This window comes from Chelonoidis abingdonii, chromosome 1, assembly GCF_003597395.2.
Source record: "Chelonoidis abingdonii isolate Lonesome George chromosome 1, CheloAbing_2.0, whole genome shotgun sequence".
Taxonomy (NCBI): Eukaryota; Metazoa; Chordata; order Testudines; family Testudinidae; genus Chelonoidis; species Chelonoidis abingdonii.
This window is the reverse complement of record NC_133769.1, coordinates 69,673,333-69,691,462: the sequence shown is the minus strand read 5'-3', so window position 1 is coordinate 69,691,462 and position 18,130 is coordinate 69,673,333. Positions and strand designations below refer to the sequence as shown.

The 18,130-nt window shown below is 45.0% G+C and overlaps 1 protein-coding gene across 1 annotated transcript; it reads left to right on the top strand.

Annotated features, from left to right (window-relative positions):
* On the top strand, nt 1-3,062 carry LRRC10 (leucine rich repeat containing 10). Its single transcript, XM_032796555.2, has one exon. The coding sequence runs from the start codon at nt 1,554-1,556 to the stop codon at nt 2,415-2,417; it is 864 nt and encodes a 287-aa protein (XP_032652446.1). The 5' UTR covers nt 1-1,553; the 3' UTR covers nt 2,418-3,062.
* The last annotated feature ends 15,068 nt before the right edge of the window (nt 3,063-18,130 follow it).

The window sequence follows — 18,130 nt, the reverse complement described above, 5'->3', positions numbered from 1 at the left end:
TCTCCTCATTCAAATCCCTGCTACAGACCAACTTCTACTGTGACACATGTACAAGTAACTATAATGGCAACTATAACAACTGTTCAAGGCAGCGACCATGACCACTACTGTGTGTGTACAGCACCTAGCACATTGAAGGTGCTACTGGAAAGAAGTTATAAACAATTTAAAGAAAACAGCCTTCCTCAATCATGGCTGATGCAGATAAAGAGTCAAACTCCGCCATTTGACGTGTGAACTGAATTCAAACCAAACATCCAACTCAATCTGTTGGAAATGCTCTTTCAAAAATCAAAGTTGTTCTGAATCTCTGATGTGAAGATTTGCAAAAGTGCTGTAGAAAGAATCACCCAAGAGGTCAAAGCATCTATAGAGCTGCCCTCTAAAGACTGGAAGCCCTCTACAAATGAATGGATGCTATGCACCAAAGTTTGCAGACTAAATTAGCAATAACAGTGAAGGTACTACAGTAAAACCTGCCAAGAGTGATCACTCATCGGAGTTAGCAAAAGTGGTCACTTGTAAGATGTGGTCTCTCTTCAAAGGCTTGCGTGACAGAGTGGTGGTTCTGGGGCCTCTGCAAACAGTTGCTCATGACAGGTGATCTTTCTTCAGAGGTGCTCTCTAAGGCACGTTTTACTGCGTATAAATCATTCCATAACTGGCTACATTTAAATGAGAGAAAACATTGCAATTGATTTAGTTATAAAGTCGTTTGCCAGACAAAAGGGCAGCTAGACACTGGGAGTCAGTAGCAGAAGCTTAGAAGAATGGAGGAGGTTAACCTTGGCATGTTGTGACTGTACATGTGTGGTATATGGGATTCAGACAGTATAAGCAAAATGTAATTTAGCGAAAAGGCTGTGCACAACTAAAAGTCCAAGCAGCTCTAGTAAATGCAGTTAAATTAAGAAAGTAAATACTAAAACAGCTAAAGAGCACTTTGCCAAGTATTTGTGCTAAATGTATGAGATAAGTATTGGGTGGCAGGCCACACTGTTAAAATGTGTATTTGGCACTTCACAAAGTAACTCCATAAAAGAGCCACTGATCTGGAAAGTTAGTTGAGGCTTGACAGGTATTCTAAACAGGAATCAGATTACATCTGACATTCCCACTCAGGCTGCTACAAGATTAAATGTTTAGTTTAAATTAAGTTTAAAAATTCACTCTTCAGCAATGTTTACTTTCCTTAGCCAATCCCCAGAGCTGGTACCAGCAGCGCAGACAGTGTGGCTGTATCTACAGGGAGGCAGGGAGCATTTGAGAAACTATTTTTGGTCAAGTGTAGTGCAATTTTAGAACTTTTACAGCCTACACAGGGAAGATGGCCTCTTTTCTGTGTGTGTGTGAGAGAGACCTGTTCTCCGAAAGTCAGGCTGTCTGCACTTGCCATCACCAAGCACTCATTCGGTTATCAGCAACATTTCAGAGCTCTTGAGATTAATGACTGTTGCCATGTAAACTGTGTATTATAATGGGAAGAAGGAAATACCAGCAGGACAGTGCACAAAGTAGAAACCAGGGAGAGGTCCTGATGCTTCGGGTTCCACATGGTAGCAGTGATTTTAAATGCAGACAGTTTCAATATGGGCAACACACTGAGAGCAATCATTGCCTTCATCCCTTCCGATGACTGCCAGAAATACCTCCTGGGAGACCTTGAAGAGATGCCAATTGATAGAATGGTGGATCTGAGCAGCAGGCAACTGAGGAGATTTCCCTTGCATGTTTGTTCCTTCAGGGAGCTCGTCAAGCTGTACCTGAGCGACAATAACCTACATCAGCTGCCCCCAGAGCTAGAACAGCTGCAGAACCTCCAGATCTTGGCGTTAGATTTCAACAACTTCAAAGTGCTGCCCCTGGTGGTGTGCACCCTGAAGCAGCTGTGCATACTCTACCTGGGCAACAACAAGCTCTGCGACCTGCCCCAGGAGCTCAGTCTCCTGCAGAATCTCAAAACCTTGTGGCTCGAGTCCAACTGCCTGAGCCACCTGCCTGAGGTGGTGTGTGAGCTGAGCCTCCTCAAGACCCTGCACGCCGGCTCCAACGCACTCCATACGCTGCCTGCCAGGCTGCGATGCCTGCAGGAGCTGCGCACCATCTGGCTCTCTGGCAACCTGCTGGCTGACTTCCCCCCGGTCCTGCTGCACATGCCATTCCTGGAGGTGATCGATGTGGATCGCAACGCCATCAGGTCCTTCCCCAGCCTGGCTCACCTCCCCGGCCTCAAGCTGATAATCTACGACCACAACCCCTGCAGGAACGCGCCCAAGGTGGCCAAGGGGGTGCGCAGAGTGGGGAGGTGGGCAGAGGAGACCCCCGAGCCCAGGAAGCGCTCTGAGCTGGGCAGGGAGGAGGAGACCAATGGCAAGGAACCACCACTTCCCCCTAACAAGCAGCCCCAGCCCTGCTAAGGCTCAGTCAGGAGGCTCTTGCTGGTGCTGCTGTGCGCAGCTGGCAAATCATCACCTGCGCCCTTCTTCTCTGGTGGCGCGGGATTTGCGCACCTCCGGCTGGTTACAGCAAAAGTGCCTTTTAAATAGAGCATTTCTTCACCTCCTGGTACATCAGCTGTTAAACGCACATGACAGTGCTGAGACTGTTCTTCACAACAGTATTTCAGAGGCCTGTTTGATCTCCATTAGTAAGTGTAGCTATTTAAATAGATGTGCCATCAGATTTCTCCCTCTTATCCCAAAAGCCTCCTAACTTAGGGCTAAAACCCAGCACTCCCTTTGTAGTATGAGCAGGTGAAAAATACTGTATAAAAGCCAACCCTTTGAAGTGACGGAATGGATTTGCATCTAGTAAAATCCCTTTTATTCCAAATGCCGCCTAAGGAAGCATGACTGAGTGAGTTTTCCCATCCATTGATCACGCTGGAGCACTCGTAAGTGAGCACTAGCCGCCGTACCCGTGTCGTAGCCTGTATCAAAAGACGTGTGTCTCGGGCAAATGATGAAAGGGATCTCAGCAGCTTGTCAAGACCCCCTCTTCTGCCTGGAAAGAGGGTGTAGCAAATATCATTTGACCATCCTCAACTAACACCTAAAATGACTAGACTAAGCCCGAGAGAGAATGAGGTTTGTGTTTTATGTGCCTTTGCCAGCACTTCATGCACATTTCTCCATTCAGCGGGGTGGGTTTTCACACCTGCAAAAGGAGTTGTTTTGTTTTGTCTTTTTAAAGGAAGATCTGATAGTAAAACTACAAAAATTGGCAAGGCGATTTACAGGTGTAATATCTAAAGACAGCCCTATACCTGCAAATACGCCTATGCTTAACTAGAGCTAGCCTCAGCCTTCAATGGGACTACTCTCCTGCTAACATTTGCACAGCTCAGGCCTGTACTTCTGCCACCACACTTGGAAATTTACTAAATTACCCCTTTAATTTAAATGGGATGTTTTGCGCTAATATGCCCTGGGTAAAGATAACTGACTCAAAATGGGTTGAATTTATGTCTACTAAGTTATACTTGCAGAGACTGTTCTTTTAATTTATAGTATTTTTTATACTCAGCACCAAACTTGACATGTTAATGGGGTTTCACTGGACCCAAACAGCTACCTGTCTCTGTCATCTTAATAGCACCACACACAAAAATGACAGTTAATTTTCCATAAAAGGTTTGATTTAGTGAATGTTTAATGTCATTTACATTCTTAAAAGAATATTTGGAAATTAGAAAATCAGTTAGTCCTTGCTGTCTAATTAAAGTTAAATCTGGATTTGGATGTGGCTAGTACCACCTAGTGTGCTTCCTATTTATTAAACTAAATGAATCGGAGTTGTACTCAAGTGCCTTTAGTAGAGGGAAACTGTATTGCTCTGTAATTAACTGGATTGCTTTTCTCAAAGCCTTTGCTAAATTTTATTCTGCCAAACAATCATTTCTTTAGTGAAATAAAGGGAATAACATTCAGATGTTATAGACGAAGACACATGCCTACTTCTTGCTCCATTAGAATTAATGTGACACTTTCCTGTTTGATTTGGGGCATATTTCCTTTGCTACACATATGAAATCTTCTTACTGTGCAAGAAACAGCAACTTTTTTGTTTTGTGTATCTGTGTAACATTAAAATAAGCCCAGGCTGTACTGAGTGTCTGCTAGAGCATTCTATCACAGCCCTTTCACTGGTTGCCTCAGGAAGAGCTGCTGAAATATTTTATTCAGCTTTGGGCATCACTGCCCTTTTGACATAGCTTAGATCAGTAGTGTCAGACTTGTGGCCCTTGAGGGTGACTGAAAATTGTTTGCGATTTCAAAGTATGTTCCCTAAGCCATACCCCATAACTAAAATAAAGAAAGAAAGAAAGAAAAATGGAAGGAGTTAAAGCAGCCCTATCCCAAGGCTACATTTCTGCCTCCTCTTGCCACTCCCCTTGCACATTTGAACAATACAGGATTGCAACTGTGCCTCACCATCCTGGTTGTTTGGAGCAGTGATTGATAGAGTTGGACATTCACAAGAGCTAGTTATAGCATTAGATCCTTAACTATGTTTCTGACCTCCCTCCTAAATGACCACGATCAATGCATGTACAAATAGCTGCAGTGGGCCGCGTTGGTGACATTGATCGTTACTGCAAACATTCACCCACCACTGCTGGTGAAAGTCATGTCAGTATTTTGACTGATTTAACCTTTTAAAATGCTGCATTGTAAATTGATTGGTGGGTTTAATACAGACATCAGCAAATGGGACTGCAGATAGTCATGTAAAGTTATTAGAGCCACAACCCAATAGTCAGTCAGTCACTTATTTTACTATCATCTTTTGATATGCTGCTAAATTCACACAAAGTGAACACATCAGAAGACTGGACTCACGCCAAGCTTTACAGCTTCAATAATTACATAAGGGAGTTCTATACTAACCCGTGAGCCATTTTTTTCATATAATAGTCCTTACAAGTAAGAAAGTGCAAGAATGGTTGTAGGCAGTAACAATAGAAACTCTACGAAGTTAATATTCAGTATACATATTAAAAAAATTAATGCACACACAACCTTGCACTTGAGCATTTAGTTTCGACTTCTATAAAATCTACCTAATTTCATAGTGTAGACATACCCTTAGTTTTGGCAGCTTGCAGCTCGGCAGTGAAAAAGAAGGTGGCCAGAGGACCACCTTTCAGTACCAGTCTTACATTTTTATCTCATGGCTACATGCTTAAAACAGAGGTGAGAATTGAGCAGACATTACAGACATAGTGGGTCAACTATTACAGAAATATATGAGTTTTTAAATGTCACAAGCATTACTTTTCTTTCTACCTGTAATAGATAATGCCCTACCAGATCATAACTCTGCGTCACTACTCCAAGACTGAATATTCTCCATGTAACTGAGTAGGAAAATATCACCTATGGGAGAATAAATATTTATTTAGTAAGCTGTTAGAAGATCTGCAGTGTTTGAAAGCTCAGCTTGCAGTGGAGCTGGAGTAAAGGGCAGAGTACAAGTGCAACAGTAAAAAATGCATGATAAATGCAATTACCACATGAACGTCATCACAGAGAGTATACTTACAATATTTGAAAACAATGTATCCGTAACAGTTAGTTAAGTAACATAGTTCAGTCTATTTAAACAATTCTAAGATTTTTCCTATTGAGCTATCACATCTTTCCAGAGGATGATATGTATATATTGCTCCGGAGTTCTAACACATCAGAAGATATGTAAATTTCAGCTAAACACTGCTCTGTCTTAAACACCTGTCCCTGAAATGGATGAGACAACACAAGTCTCTGGGCAAGATTATTTTGAACTGGTTCCAAGGTGTTCTTTTCTAGAGAACATCAACATTTCTGTGTTGTAGCTGGCAAGAATAAACTTTTTCAGGCCAAATGTAACCATGTGATGAAGAGTACCACCTCAGAGTTTCCATCGTGAATAACCTTCATAAGAACAAGGAAAATTACAAACTAGGAACGAGCAACTGAAACGAAAAAAATAAAACCACTTCTAGGAAAGTGTTCAACAAGAATGGCAATGGAAGGGAGGGTCTCTGACATTGCTTCTGGGAAGGTGAAGAGGGCCCAGGGCAGGTACCAAGATATATCCGTGAGAGGAGACCTAAAAATAACGAATAGTTTCACTTATTTGTGATGCTAATTCCTCCTGTTCCCAGATTACAGCAGCTTCTGAGCAAACCATTCCCCCTCTCCTTCCTGGGCCAACAGGAAGGCTCCCTTCAGCACTTAGGCAGCAGCAGCTTCTTTTTAAAAGGTCACTGCTCTAGTTACTGTAATCTAGTGCCTGCGTTCAGAACTACTAACCAAGTTATCAACCTTAGGCCCCTTCCCTTGCTGTACGAAACACACTTTCAATTTTCCATTTGTCTAGGACACTTGTTTGTGAAGAAAACCTTGAAGACAGAACTGAGAGCAACGACTACAATATTGCCCTTCCTTCATCTAGAACCTGGCCCACAATCTTGAGACTGGATCAATGGTGCCAATTCAGGGAGACTTTAGTACTACTAAAAGTGCCCATAAATAATTGAGTCTACTTCCTGTCCTAAGGAACCAGTCTTTTAAATAAAGTATTTAGTTCTGCCTATGACAAAGACAAAAGAAAAAATGGATACTTACCTGTACAAAAACTGTTGTTCTTCAAGATGTGTTGTGCACAAATACCTTCCACTGCAGGTAAGTGTATGTGTGCTCAGTGCAATCAAGTTGAAGACTTTTGCCAGCAGTACAAGTAGGTGGTGCAGGTGCCCCTGCTCTCCTCATGCTGCCAGGTGAGGGAATAAAGGGGGCCACTGCCTCTCTCTCTCTATTCCTTCGCACCACTATATGTAATGTCTGAAGCACCGGGAAGGTGGGAGGGTCATGGAACATATCTGCACAGCATATCTTGAAGAATAACAGTTACTGTTCAAGTAACCATTTTCTCTCCTTCAAGTGATTGTCCATTCCACTGTAGATGATTCATTAGCCGTTCTATTACAGGTGGAGGGACTTTAGATTATCTGAACAGAGACTAACACCAATTTGGCAAAGTTGGTGTGTCACGAGCAGAGATCCTAGTTTTCCGTGATAAAAACAGAATTCTCCAATAAAAATCCCCCATAAAAATCCACATTTTTCTGCAATTAAAATGAAATGTTGAACTTCAGTTTCCCTAGCCAGAATATATACAGGAATCATTTGAACAAAATGTTTTATTGATACAGTGGAACACCATATATCCGATCTAATTCGGACCAACGCCAGATTGGATAATCAAAAATTTGGATAATCTGGAGAGTTTCGACCCTGAGAGGTGAGGTTCCCACTGTCAGCCCCAGTTCAGTTAATACAGACAGCCAAATAATGGAGGCTCGGATAAACAGGATTTTACTGTATATGTTTTTATTTTTTCCACAAAATGTAAAACTAAAGATTCTCTATAAAAATGCAAATTCTGTGTTTTTCCAGGGCAAACCGATTTATATTCATCATAGTGATATGATATAATTATGCAAAGAATCCTGTGGCACCTTACAGACTAACTGATGTTTTGGAGCATGAACTTTCGTGGGTGAATACCCACTTCGTCAGATGCATGTAGTGGAAATTTCCAGGGGCAGGTGGGAAAAAAAAAATTCCCCTCTCACCCCTATGGGCGGTATGTGTCTTCCTCAACCTTGGGTCCTCTACTAGAGGCCTGGGAGTTTGAGGGTTCTGCGCAGTATCTTAGCTGTTCCTAGCACTGCACTCTTCTGGACAGAGAGCTCTGATGTTGTTCCTGGGATCTGTTGGAGCCACTCATCCAGCTTAGGAGTCCAGCCCCGAGTGCTCTCCACAAAATCGGCGACCATTTTGCCTTCACTTTCCAGCATCCTCTCTGTTCCTCATTTCGGTCCCTGTTACGTCTTTTTTTTTATTAGTATCCGGCGTTCTCATATTCCTTTGGCTGACTGTTGGCTGTCACCTTGGCAATTCTATATCTACAGCCAACACTGCTTCTGGTCCTTGTCTTACTTACGCACGATGTCCTGACTGCTGCCAGTACCTGGCGGTGTCTGGATCTGGAAGTCCACAAATCTTAGCGCCTGCTATTTCTCCACAACCGTTTTGGTGGAATCTGCGCCATCTGTCTTGGAGGGTCTAGCTACGCTGTGCAGATGTTGCTGTACACATGCCGCCAGTTGGGTTGGTGGTCCGTTTCATTGAATGCTGTTGCCTGCGCTGACATTCTTACATCTTGCCACTATGTGTTGGAGCTGCTCTGAGGCCTCCCTGGCCAGCGTCTGCACCTTGGGTCCTCTCTATGTGGTAGACCCTGCTTCAACGGATGTGGTGCGTAGTCCTGTTCCTGTGCTGGCTAATGATCAGGCTCGTGCTGTCTTTTAGGCCGCAACCTCTTTCGCCCACTGGAGGATTCCAATGTCAGCACTCGCCAGCTATCTGTCGATGGTACATCCGCATTGCAGGTCTTGTCTTGCCATGGCACTTCTTTGCTTGGTCTCCTCCCATGTTTCTGCTGCCTCAGGCATTCTCTCAGCAGCTATTTTGGGGCGCATCTTTATGTCGTCCTGGATGTAACGGTTTCGTTCAGAAGCAGTGGCTTTGACGGCTCACACAGCGGGCCCGCCTTCCTTTCCGGGGTATACATGTCTCTGAGTGTTGGACTTGAGGTGGAAACCTCCATGCATTGTGAGGAGCTTCTGGTCTTCACTCGGCAGCCTCCATGTCCTCTTTGCCAGCTCACTATACCGGCAGGGTATCTTGATGACCGGCATAGCGTATTGTGATGGCATGGATCTTGTTCTTCCCACTGAGCTGGCTCTTCAGGACTTTCTATCCTTTGGTGATACTTGATGTTGCTGTCTTCCTTCCTCCTCATCGTGGTTTCCATGTGACTGTGGATGCAAGGTACTTGTTAGCTGGTTGTATGCTCTATGTGGCCCTGGTCGTATCCACCAGCAGTTTGACTACCTCCTCTCTTCACTACCATCCGGTCACACTTTCCAGTCCGAATGACATCCCAATATCCTCACTGTAGAATCCGCGTCAGGTGATAGCGAGTCGATGTCTCGTTCATTCTTAGTCAACAGCTTGATTCAATCCATGTAGAGAGGTGGCTGATGGTAGTTCCACCCTACTCGTACTGTATCCAGTCCTTGTGATTATCTGGCTGAGGGTTTAAGCTGTGCAGAACAGCAGTGGGGACGCGCATCACCTTGGTATATTGCGCACTTGATGGCACCTTGTGCAAGCTGCCTTGAGTTGACTTCCGATGTTGTCTTCATAGTCCATTGAGTTCCTGAGGAAGATCCTTAGTGTCCTGTTGACTTGTATAGCACCAGACATTCACAGAATCCACGTGTGCGGCATTGAGGCGTAGGTTTCCTGTAGTCATATCCAGGCTGTTGCTCAGATTGGGTCTGTCTGACTTGAGTCTTGGGCGACGGCTCTAATTCCTATGAGGCACTGGTGTTTTGAGCCTCTGGTGTTGTTTCCCCATGCCCTTCTGAGCTGTGGCTCATGTACTGGCCCATATGGTCTTGTACTTGCGTTGATGCCTGATACGACTTTCCATGTTGTGGGAGCAGGTTATTGGCCGGTAGCTGGACGTTCTGTTCCCTTGCAGGGGTCTTTCATCAACAGCACTGTCCATACTTGTGTAGCCAGTTTGGGTGGGACCTGCTGCTAGCAGCTGGTTCATCTGTGCTGTAGGCGTTTATGCATGCTGTTAGTTTCTTTAGCCAGTAGGTGTGGATCATGTCTGGCCCAGGTGCTTGTCCAGCTCTTCATGTCTTGACCGCTGCTGGATGTCTTCTACTTGTGATGGTGACTGGTTCGTTCTGGGAGATTGCTGTGCTCTGTCTCAGGTCCTGCAGCCACTTTGCATGGTGTTATGAGTCTTCTCTTTCTCCCATAGTTCTTCCAGTACTGTTCAGTTTCTGCTGCTGGTGCTCTCCTGTTATCGTGTTGTTGCACTGCAGTTGGAGTAACCTTGGATGGTTCTTTTGAGAACAGAGCATTACTTTTTTGGCCTCTGCTTCTCTAGTGTATCCCCTTAGCCTAGTAGCCAGTGCTTGAGCCTTTGTTTACAGTCTTCTAGGGCTCAGATGGAGTCAGTCCTTGTATTTTTTCAGGCGAGTTTTATCCTTAAATCTCTACACCTTCTGTAGTTCATATTTTATACATACATACACACATATAATTATACAACATATCTCTATATATCACACACACACACACCTCGGATTAAAGGTCCAATATTTTATGGTCGACCTGGACAACACTTCTCAGCTCTCGTCACTCATCCCTTCCTACCTACGCTACCACTGATGACATCTTCATCATCTGGACCCATGGAAGGACTCTGGAAAAATTCCACCACGATGTCAACAGCTCCACCCACGCATCAATCTCAGCCTGGACCAAATCTACATGGGGGGTCCACTCCTAGACACTACGGTGCAATAAGTGATGGTCACATACACCACCCTATACTGAAAACACCTACCGACCGCTATGCCTACCTTCATGCCTCCAGCTTCATCCGGGCACATCACATGATCCATTGTCTACAGCCAAGCACGAGGTACAACTGCATCTGCTCTAACCCCTCAGACAGAGACCAACACCTACAAAAGCTCCACCAAGCATTCTCAAAACTACAATACCGGCACGAGGAAATAAGAAACAGATCAACAGAGCATACCTGTACCAGAAGCCTCTACTGCAAGACAAACCCAAGAAAGAAACCAACAGGACTCTCACTGACCATCACATACAGTCCCAGCTAAAACCCTCCAACGCTCATCAGCGATCTAAACCATCCTGGACAAGGATCCACACTTTCACAAGCCTAGGTGGCAGGCCAATCCTCACCCACAGACAACCTGCCAAACTGAAAATATTCTCACCAGTAACTGCACACCGCACCATAGTGACTTCTCAGGAACCATCATGCAACAAACCTCGATGCCAGCTCTGCCCACATATCTACACCAGCGACACCATCACAGGACCCAACCAGATCAGCCACACCATCACCGGTTCATTCACCTGCACGTCCACCAATGTCATATACGCCATCATAGGCCAGCAATGCCCCCTTGCTATGTACATCGGCCAAACTGGACAGTCTCTATGGAAAAGGATAAATGACACAAATCAGATATTAGGAAATGGCAATATACAAAACCTTAGGAGAACACTTCAACCTCCCTGGCCACACTTAAGCAGATCTTAAGGTGGCCATCCTGCAGCAAAAAAACTTCAGGACCAGACTTCAAAGAGAAACTGCTGAGCTTCAGTTCATCTGCAATTTGAAACTATCAGCTCAGGATAAACAAAGACTGTGAATGGCTTGCCAACCCAAAACCAGTTTCTCTCCCTTGGTTTTCATACTCAACTGCTAGAACAGACCTCATCCTCCCTGATTGAACTAACCTCGTTATCTCTAGCTTGCTTGCATATAATATAATAACACACACACACACACACACACACACACACACCTGCCCCCTGGAAATTTCCACTAGTGCATCTGATGAAGTGGGTATTCACCCATGAAAGCTCATGCTCCAAAACATCTGTTAGTCTGTAAGGTGCCACAGGATTCTTTGCTGCTTTTACCGATCCAGACTACCCCTCTGATACTTGATATAATTATGATGCATTTTGTCTAAAATATGTCATGTGAAGTGTCAATGGAAAAGTTACAGTTTGCTGAATATGAATTGTCCTATTTGTATGAGTCATTTTTGTATCTAGTTATGAAAACTGACTATGCATCTGTATTTCAAACGTGCTTGTTCCTGGGTAACTCCCACTAGTTAGTTTACATCCAGTCTGGCCAGGATCTATTCAAGGTAATGGTCCTTGAACAAAAACAATGGGCCTTGGGAAAAGCTTAGCCTCACCTTATGAGCTTTCCTGTTGGCGCCTCAGCCAATGTATAAGTAATAGCTGCTATAACTCGTCAAAGCATGCAAGGGCAGGTGACTAGATCATGGGATACTGGACTCCATCTTGTGCCTGTGTTTCTCCACTAACTGTGATTGGGACTTTGCTTGGGACAATGAAGTTCCCTCCACCTGGAAGAAGCCACAAAAGGGGAAGTGCGATCACCAATTGGCCTCGCTCCCCTTACATCTCAACACCTGGAAACACCATAGGAACAAAGACTAAACTGGGGAAGAGGGTCCCAGACGGCGAAAACAGAAAGCCCCGCCTGTGTATGGAAGCTCCGTGGACTGTTTGTACCAACAGGGTGAGACACTGCTTGATTCAAATTCTGACTAGGTTATAGAATTTAGATTGTGATTTTGTTTATCTCATAGGTAACCAACTTTGATGTGTATGCTATTACATATCACTTTTTTTTTTTAAATGTAAAACTGTGTTTTGCTAGAAGTGCTTGAGGAATCTGCTCAGAAACAAAAAAACTGGTGCATTGAGGAGCAGACTGGGTAATACTTACACTGGTCAGGCTTTTGACTAGGGCAAGCTCTGGAGCGGGGATGAGGGGGAGCTGGCTGAAGCCTCTCTCTTGTTAGTGCATGAGTAGCTGAGGAGAAGCATTCATGTAAGTGAGCTGGGTGTGTTCCTACCTGAATAAATGAGTGCAGGACTGGAAGCAATCTGCAACTAGTCAGAACTTCACAGTGCGAGAGGGCTAGTATGCCAGAGGGCACAGTGGTACCTGAGTTCCAGGTTATAGCACAGGGAAGTCTGTCACAATGGTAAAATGAGTGGGAAAAGGCACACACAGAGAGCCATGTCGCTGCCTTGAGTACACCTACTGGAACTTTGCTCCCTGAAATTACGCTAATGAAGCATACAGCCACGTGGAGCAGTTATTCTTGGTGTAAGAGAGACTTTAGCAAGATTGTAGCAGATCTTAATGCAGTCAAAAATCTAATGTGAGATTTGCTGAAAGGATACAGACTGACCCTTAGTTCTCCCAGGCCGGGCTACACAAAGCCTGAGGGAAGTTCTGAAGGCTCCAGTGCAGTTCAAGTAGAATGCCAGAGCCCTATGAACATCCCAAGAATAAAGAATTTTCTCAGTTTTAGGTGAATGGGGTTTGGGGAAAAACATCAAAAGACAAAATGTTTGGTTTGGATAAAAAGCTGACACTAACCTTAGACAAACGTAGGAAGTGGCCTAAGGGAAACCTTATCTTTATGGAAGACTGTGAAAGGAAGGTCAGCTAGAGCCCTATGCTCTAAAACGCTACTTGCAGAAGTGATTGTCACAAAAATCCCTCATTGTCTTAGACCAGAGATGGGCAAACTTTTTGGCTTGAGGGCCACATTGAGATTCCAAAACTGTTTGGAGGGCTGGGTAGGCAGGGCTGTGCCTCCCCAAACAGCCTGGCCCTCACCACCTATCCATCCCCTCCCACTTGCCGCCCCCAAACTCCTGCCTCAGAACCCTCCACCCATCCAAGCCCCCTTGCTCCTTGTCCCGACTGCCCCAATCCCTATCCACATCCCTGCCCCTTGACAGGCTCCCCGGGACTCCCACATCCAACCCCCCCGTTCCTCATCCCGACTGTCCCTCCAGAACCTCCGTTTGATCGAACTCCCTTTTCCCCCCACCCCTTTACCATGCTGCTCAGAGCAGCATGTCTGGCAGCTGCGGTGCCCAACCACAGCCAGCCACACCGCTGCGCTGCCCATCAAGAGTTCACAGCCCTGCTGCCCAGAGCACTGACGGCACAGCAAGCTGAGGATGCGGGTGAGGGAGACAGGAGGGGAGGGGCCAGGGATTAGCATCCCTGGCTGGGAGCTCAGGGGCCCAGCAGGACGGTCCTGTGGGCCAGATGTGGCCTGGGGGCCATAGTTTGCCCACCTCTGTCTTAGAGGATAAAGAATTAAGTTGTAGTCATAGGGTCAAAGAGGGGGGGCATCTATGAATTTGGAGAGGTATAGATTTAAATCCCATAGAGGTACAGGGGCACAGACAGGATGGTAAACATTGATTAGGCCTTTACAAAATAGAGAAATGAGCAGATAAGAGAAAATGGAAAATTCATCTATTGGCAGATGTAGTATTAAAAAAACCAAAACCCATCTGAACTCACAGAATTAACTGAGATGCCTAACAATTTCAGGTGTAAAATATAGTGCAGCATGTGTAATCTCCATGTGATGGCTTGAGGAATGCTGGGATTGCAATTAAATCAAAAATCTCTTCTATTTCACTGTGTACGTGACTCTAGATGACTCCTTTCTGCAGCTTACCAAGATGGTCTGATCTTCTTGGGAGCACAATTTTTTGCAAATATTCAACCAGACATCATCCATACCATAAAGTGGAGAGCCCTCAGGTTGGGATGCAGAGACTTCCCTTGATTCTGGTACAGAAACTTTGACTAGCAGTAAAGTTATGGGCGATTGGACGGAAAGCTGATGGAGGTCCATGAACTGGTACTATCTTGGCCCCACCAGTACAGTAAGGATTAATTGTGATTGGCCTTGTTTCAGCTTCTTGATCTCCCTCACAATGAGAAGAACTGGAGAAATGAATATTGGAGATGACTGGACAATGGAAGGAGAAAGGCACCTGTGATGGAATGTGGGCTGCAGCCTGCCTTGGAGTAAAATCTCATGCACTTGTTGTTCAGGTTGATCGTGAACAAGGCTAATACTAGGTACGCCCAGCAATGGAAAAATCTGGAGAACATCTTTCCTAATTGTCCACTCCTGTTGGTCTATGAAAACCCTGCTGAGGATATCCACATCCATATTTCTCACTCCTAGAAGGTGAAAGACCTTCTGAAAACTTTGGGACAAATGCACAAATTACGTAGGATAACAGACTCCTGGCACAGTTGAGGTGATCTTGCACTTCCCTCTTTGTTCAGGTAAAACATGTAATGTTGTTGTCTGTAAGAACTTAAGAACATCTGGTTCTCAATGGTGGGGAAAATATCTCAGGCCAGACTAAGAGCTCTGAGCTCCAGTGCATTTATGTGTAGTGAAACTTCCTGAGGTGACAAAAGAGCTTGTCAGAAGTTGGCAGAGATGGGCTTCCGAATCTCTGGTTGATGCATCTGTTACAGAGTCATAATTCTAGGGACAAAAACGGAACTCCTCTGTACACACAGGAGGATGGATGCAACCACCTGGGGATGCGACCACCAATCGAGAGATGGATGCACTTGTTCAGGTACTCAAATTTGCATTTCCAGAGGGTGCCTGGAAGGATCATACACTAAACGGAGACAGACCTGCGGCCACAAAGGTGGAGTCTGGAGTTACGCAGTATGTGTATGAGGTCATATGGCCCAGGAGCTGAAGGCAGACAGGCATGCGCTGTTGTCATTGGGATGGACTTAAGGCTTTTGGAAAGAAATGCTATAGGTTGATACCTCACCTTAGAAGATAAGTCATGGCTGTTTTGGCATCATGGTCTGCTCCTATGAAAGTTATGCACCACGTTGGTTATAACTGTGATTTGTCCAAATTTAATTTCAGGCCTAGATGGGAAAACATTGGTCTGATTACCAGAATGTTATTTTGGACCTGGTTGCTTGATGACATCATCCAGGTAAGAAAATATTTGAATGCCCAAGGATCATAGGCTGATCGGTTGCTACCATGCTACCACTGCCATGCACTTTGTGAAGACCCTCAGGCTGATGACAGACCACTGAGGAAAGCACAGTGTACTGGTAATGGGTGGTGCCTACTACAAATCTCTGTGGCAGGGATGTAGCCTCACATGGAAGTATGAATCGTGTAAACTGAGGGCAACAACCAATCTTCCAGGAAGCGATAATAGAAGTGAGGGTGACCATCTTGAGCTTGACTTTCTTGATGTAATGGTTCAGCTTTTTTAGATCTAGAATGGGACAGAGGCTACCAAATTTCTTTGGGCCAGGAAGTACCAGGAATAGAAGCCTTCTCCTCTATGTTGTTAAGGCATTTCTTCTGTCGCCCACAGTTCTATAGGAGACCATAGATCTTGGAGTAATATGGTATCATGAGAGGGGTCCCTGTCTGACAAGGGACGAGGAAGGTGGGTTGGGAAATGGGAGGGAGATGAATCAGGTAACTTATCCCTCCTTTACTGTGCTGAATGTCCAATGTGATGTTTTCCCAAACACAGAAGGAGAGACAGGCCTGATCTGAAAGGAGATACCACCAGTATGCTGTCCTCAATTGAAAAGTCAAAATCATTGCTTTGAGGTTGCAGTACTCTGGTGAGAAGGGCCTGCTGCAGCCAAAGACAGCTGGTGATGTCAAGGCAATCCTGACCTCCTCTTAGGAGCGTACTGAGATCTCTGATGGAAGAAAGATCTGGAGTAATTTTGTGATCAAAACTGTTTCCTTTTCGCAACTGGAGTATAAACTCCTAATTAATGAATTATTGCCCGGGACAGTGTGTGTCCATATAGCATAGTCTATTTTGGCAGAAAACAATTTAGATCCCTTAAATTGTAAATCTTCTGTTGTACCATGCAGCAACTTTGAAATGCCAGAAGACTGCATCCAGGTAGAGTGCTGCATGGAGACTGCAGTGGCCACAGAAAGCGAAGTGCTATCAACGGCACCTATTGCTCCGGAAGAGATGTACAAGCTGCAAGATGACCCACAGAAACCAAAAGATAGAAACTGTCTTTATATTCTTCTGGCAACTTATCAGCAAAAGTTAATAAGATTTATTTTGAAAAAGAAGTGTGAGAATTGGCAGCTCTCATTTGAAGTGTGGCAGTGGAACAAACCTTATGACCATATAAATCCAATCTCAAATTTCTTATCCTTGGGAGTGGCCTTAATTTGGGATTGATGAGATTGCTTATTAGTAGCTGTGACCACTAAGGAGTCAGGAACTGGAAGGGTAATGAAATAGCCAAAATCTCGTTGAGGGATTTGATATCGTCCGTCCGCTTGTTTAGCTGTAAGAGGTATAGAGGGGACTGCATGAGTCTTCACTGGCTCTGGCAAGTTCTTACTGACAGGAAGGGCAACGCTTCCTCGAGAAAGAGTCCGTACGATACCAGAAGGCTGTGCAGATTCTCCATCTGCACCCTTATAGAAGTAGTCTCCCTCCTCTTGAGGTCATGGAAAACTCAAATCATTGAGTGGGGTGTCAGCACTGGATTAACTGCTTTGTTCCATGAAGATGAAGAAATGGGTGGGGAGGGAATATCTAGCGTTTCCTCCAACAATTCTCCCTCCTCCATGGGATCCAGCACAGCATGGTGATGTATGGTAGCAGGATGCTGAGAAGACTCATACTAAGAAAGCAAAAAAACTTCCTCCTAGATAGTGAACAAGAGAAATCTAGAGTCTCTTGGGACAGCCCAAGACCAGTAAGGCCATGGAGAATATGCTACAGACTGTCATCCAGGGCAGGGGACCCCAAGCTGGAGTCTCTCTGTAGGGAAACCAGTCCTGGTATTTAGGACAGGTAGTGGAAGACCTGTAGCGTGATCTGAAAGAAGTCCAAAGATGAAACATAAGTCCCTTCAGAATAGGAATAGTTCCCATTGGGATTCTAGGTGGTCTGGGTAACAGAGACACACGAGACTCCAAATGTCGACAAATTGATTGGCACTGGCATAACCACGGAGCACATTTAGGTGCTGGGTGCACTGACAGCACTGGGAGCATCGCTGAAATCAGATGTCACAGTGGTGCCTAATGTGTTGATAGTGGAGCAAACACTGGAGCTGGCTGAAACAAATAAGAATCAGGTAAGGAAAAACAAAGAAGCTCCCTTGCCAACAAGAAGGCACCTCAGGTAAGTGTATTGGCACTGATGGTGGCAGTAGAGCCAAGCACCCTTAATCAGCCAAGGGGAAGAAGGACCCGGGATGGGTGAAAATACTGGTCTCAGTGGTCTCAATGGAGATGGAATCAATGGTGCTGCCTCAGAAAGGACTGGTGAGCACCTAGATGTGTGAGGTCTCAAACTGAAGGCCTTACCAGAAGGTTTTCTGGGAGAAAACCAAAACTTACAGGTTTCATTAGTCAGAATATTTGGAACATTCAGAAGCAGACGCAAAAGACAAAGCGTGCTAGATTCAGAGTTCCCTGTGTCACAATAGGGGCCCAGCTCAGGTGCAAGTCACATTGCCTCTTTAACAAAGTGAATCTTAAGATGACGGTCTGTTTTTTAAGTCCTGGTAGAGAAGGAGGTACAAATAG

Coding starts and splice junctions, on each gene's coding strand:
- LRRC10 (XM_032796555.2), top strand. CDS start 1,554: ATGGTAGCAGTGATTTTAAATGCAGACAGTTTCAATATGGGCAACACA.